This window comes from Sinocyclocheilus grahami, unplaced genomic scaffold (assembly GCF_001515645.1).
Source record: "Sinocyclocheilus grahami isolate Dianchi unplaced genomic scaffold, SAMN03320097.WGS_v1.1 scaffold1247.1, whole genome shotgun sequence".
Taxonomy (NCBI): domain Eukaryota; kingdom Metazoa; phylum Chordata; class Actinopteri; order Cypriniformes; family Cyprinidae; genus Sinocyclocheilus; species Sinocyclocheilus grahami.
The window spans coordinates 121,525-123,178 of NW_015506426.1; the positions used below are offsets into that span (position 1 = coordinate 121,525).

At 35.8% G+C, this 1,654-nt stretch overlaps 1 protein-coding gene across 1 annotated transcript in view; it reads right to left on the bottom strand.

The window, feature by feature from the left end:
* Positions 1 to 1,654, bottom strand: part of LOC107568463 (caseinolytic peptidase B protein homolog) — a 37,658-nt gene that overhangs the window by 33,900 nt on the left and 2,104 nt on the right. The window contains exon 3 of the mRNA XM_016254433.1: positions 1,488 to 1,574. Within this exon, the coding sequence (XP_016109919.1) occupies positions 1,488 to 1,574 (87 nt within the window). The remainder of the gene's footprint in view (positions 1 to 1,487; positions 1,575 to 1,654) is intronic.

Genomic DNA, 1,654 nt, shown 5'->3' on the forward strand with positions numbered 1-1,654 from the left:
GTGTGTGTGTGTCTGTGAGTGTGTGTCTGTGTGTGTGTGTGTGTGTGTGTGTGAGAGAGCGAGTGGAAGGAAGTCTCCCGTCAGGTGTGTTTTGTAAACACCGGTGTGTGTCCGTATGCTCACTGTGATCTCCTCGTGTTTTGAGCGTCTGACATCTGTGAGGAATAATGTCTGTTGTTTAAATGAATATTGACTTTTTAAACATAACTCTGTCCTGATATATCATATCATAACTTTTAATATTTTTTTATACAAATAAGATGAATTTTACATTTCTAATATCCATTTTGGTTATAGAGAATAGTTGTAGTTGTTATTGTTCAACTGCATTGTAAAACAAGTTCATTATTTAATCAATGTGTCAAAAACAAAATCTAAATATTGAACAATCGTTATTAAAAAACGTGCCTTAATTTTTCAAATATTTAATAATCATCATGAAAACAATGTGCTGCAACAATTTTGAATAATCTTACATAATCATTATTCAAATAATATGCTGCAGTAATTTTCTAAATATTAAATAATTATTATTTAAATAATGTGTCAATTTTCTAAATATTGAACAATAGTTAATCAAATAATTTGATTGTTCAACTGTATGAAGATGAGTTAAAAATGAGTTGTTTGATTTAATTGTGTGTGCAACATTCTGGAGTGTCTTGCTTTAGTTTGATGAATTGAATGGAATATTTTAGTTTATGAATGCGTTTATACAGAATAGCTTGTGTAATGATAAACGTCTGACTGGAGACACTGAAATTAAGAAAAGTGTTGAGCTCTTGTGCAGCCTCGGCACACACGGATGTGTTTGAGTTTGTGCTTTGCTCAGGGTCACGACTCCTTGCTCTCACACATATGCTCTGCTTTCCTTAAAACTCACATCTCACAGACAAACATACTGACCCTGAGAACATCACCCCAAACCTGCTGAAGAATCAATCATTTTCTACATTTTGAACATTTATAATTCAAAAAATGTGACAAAATAATTGTCTAAATATTGACCAGTTATTATCCAGATGTGCCTCAACAGTTTTTTTTGAAATATTGAATAATAACTATTCAAATAATGTGCTGCAATAATGTTCTACATATGGAACAGTCATTATTACAATAATGTGCTGGAAGAATTTTCTAAATAATTGAACAATCGTTATTCAATGAATGTGTTGTCAAATATTTAATTGAACATTACCCACATTCTGCTGACCTGAAATCATCTGCTGATTCTGACACATTTCATTTCAGAGCCTCAAAGACGTTTTAGTACCTTCATGTCCAGATTTAAGTGTTATGTGTGTGTGTGTGTGTGTGTGTGTGTGTGTCTTTCTCCTTCTGTCTCTACTCCGTCTGTGTGTGTTTGTTAAGTGAGCTTTAATTGAATTAAATTAAAGGTTCTGTGGGTCTCTGACACACAAGCTCTGCCACAGCATTCTGGGTAACACACACACTCACACCACACACACTCACACGCACACACTCACTTGTGCTGTCTGTTCATGGCGGCCACCATGAGAGGCGTCCAGCCCAAACGGTGTCGACTGTTCGGATCAACTCCCTGCGCCAACAACCTGAGAGAGAGAGAGAGAGAGAGAGAGAGAGAATACTGCACAGGACGGACAGAAAGACCTGCCCTGAGGCCATGAGAGAG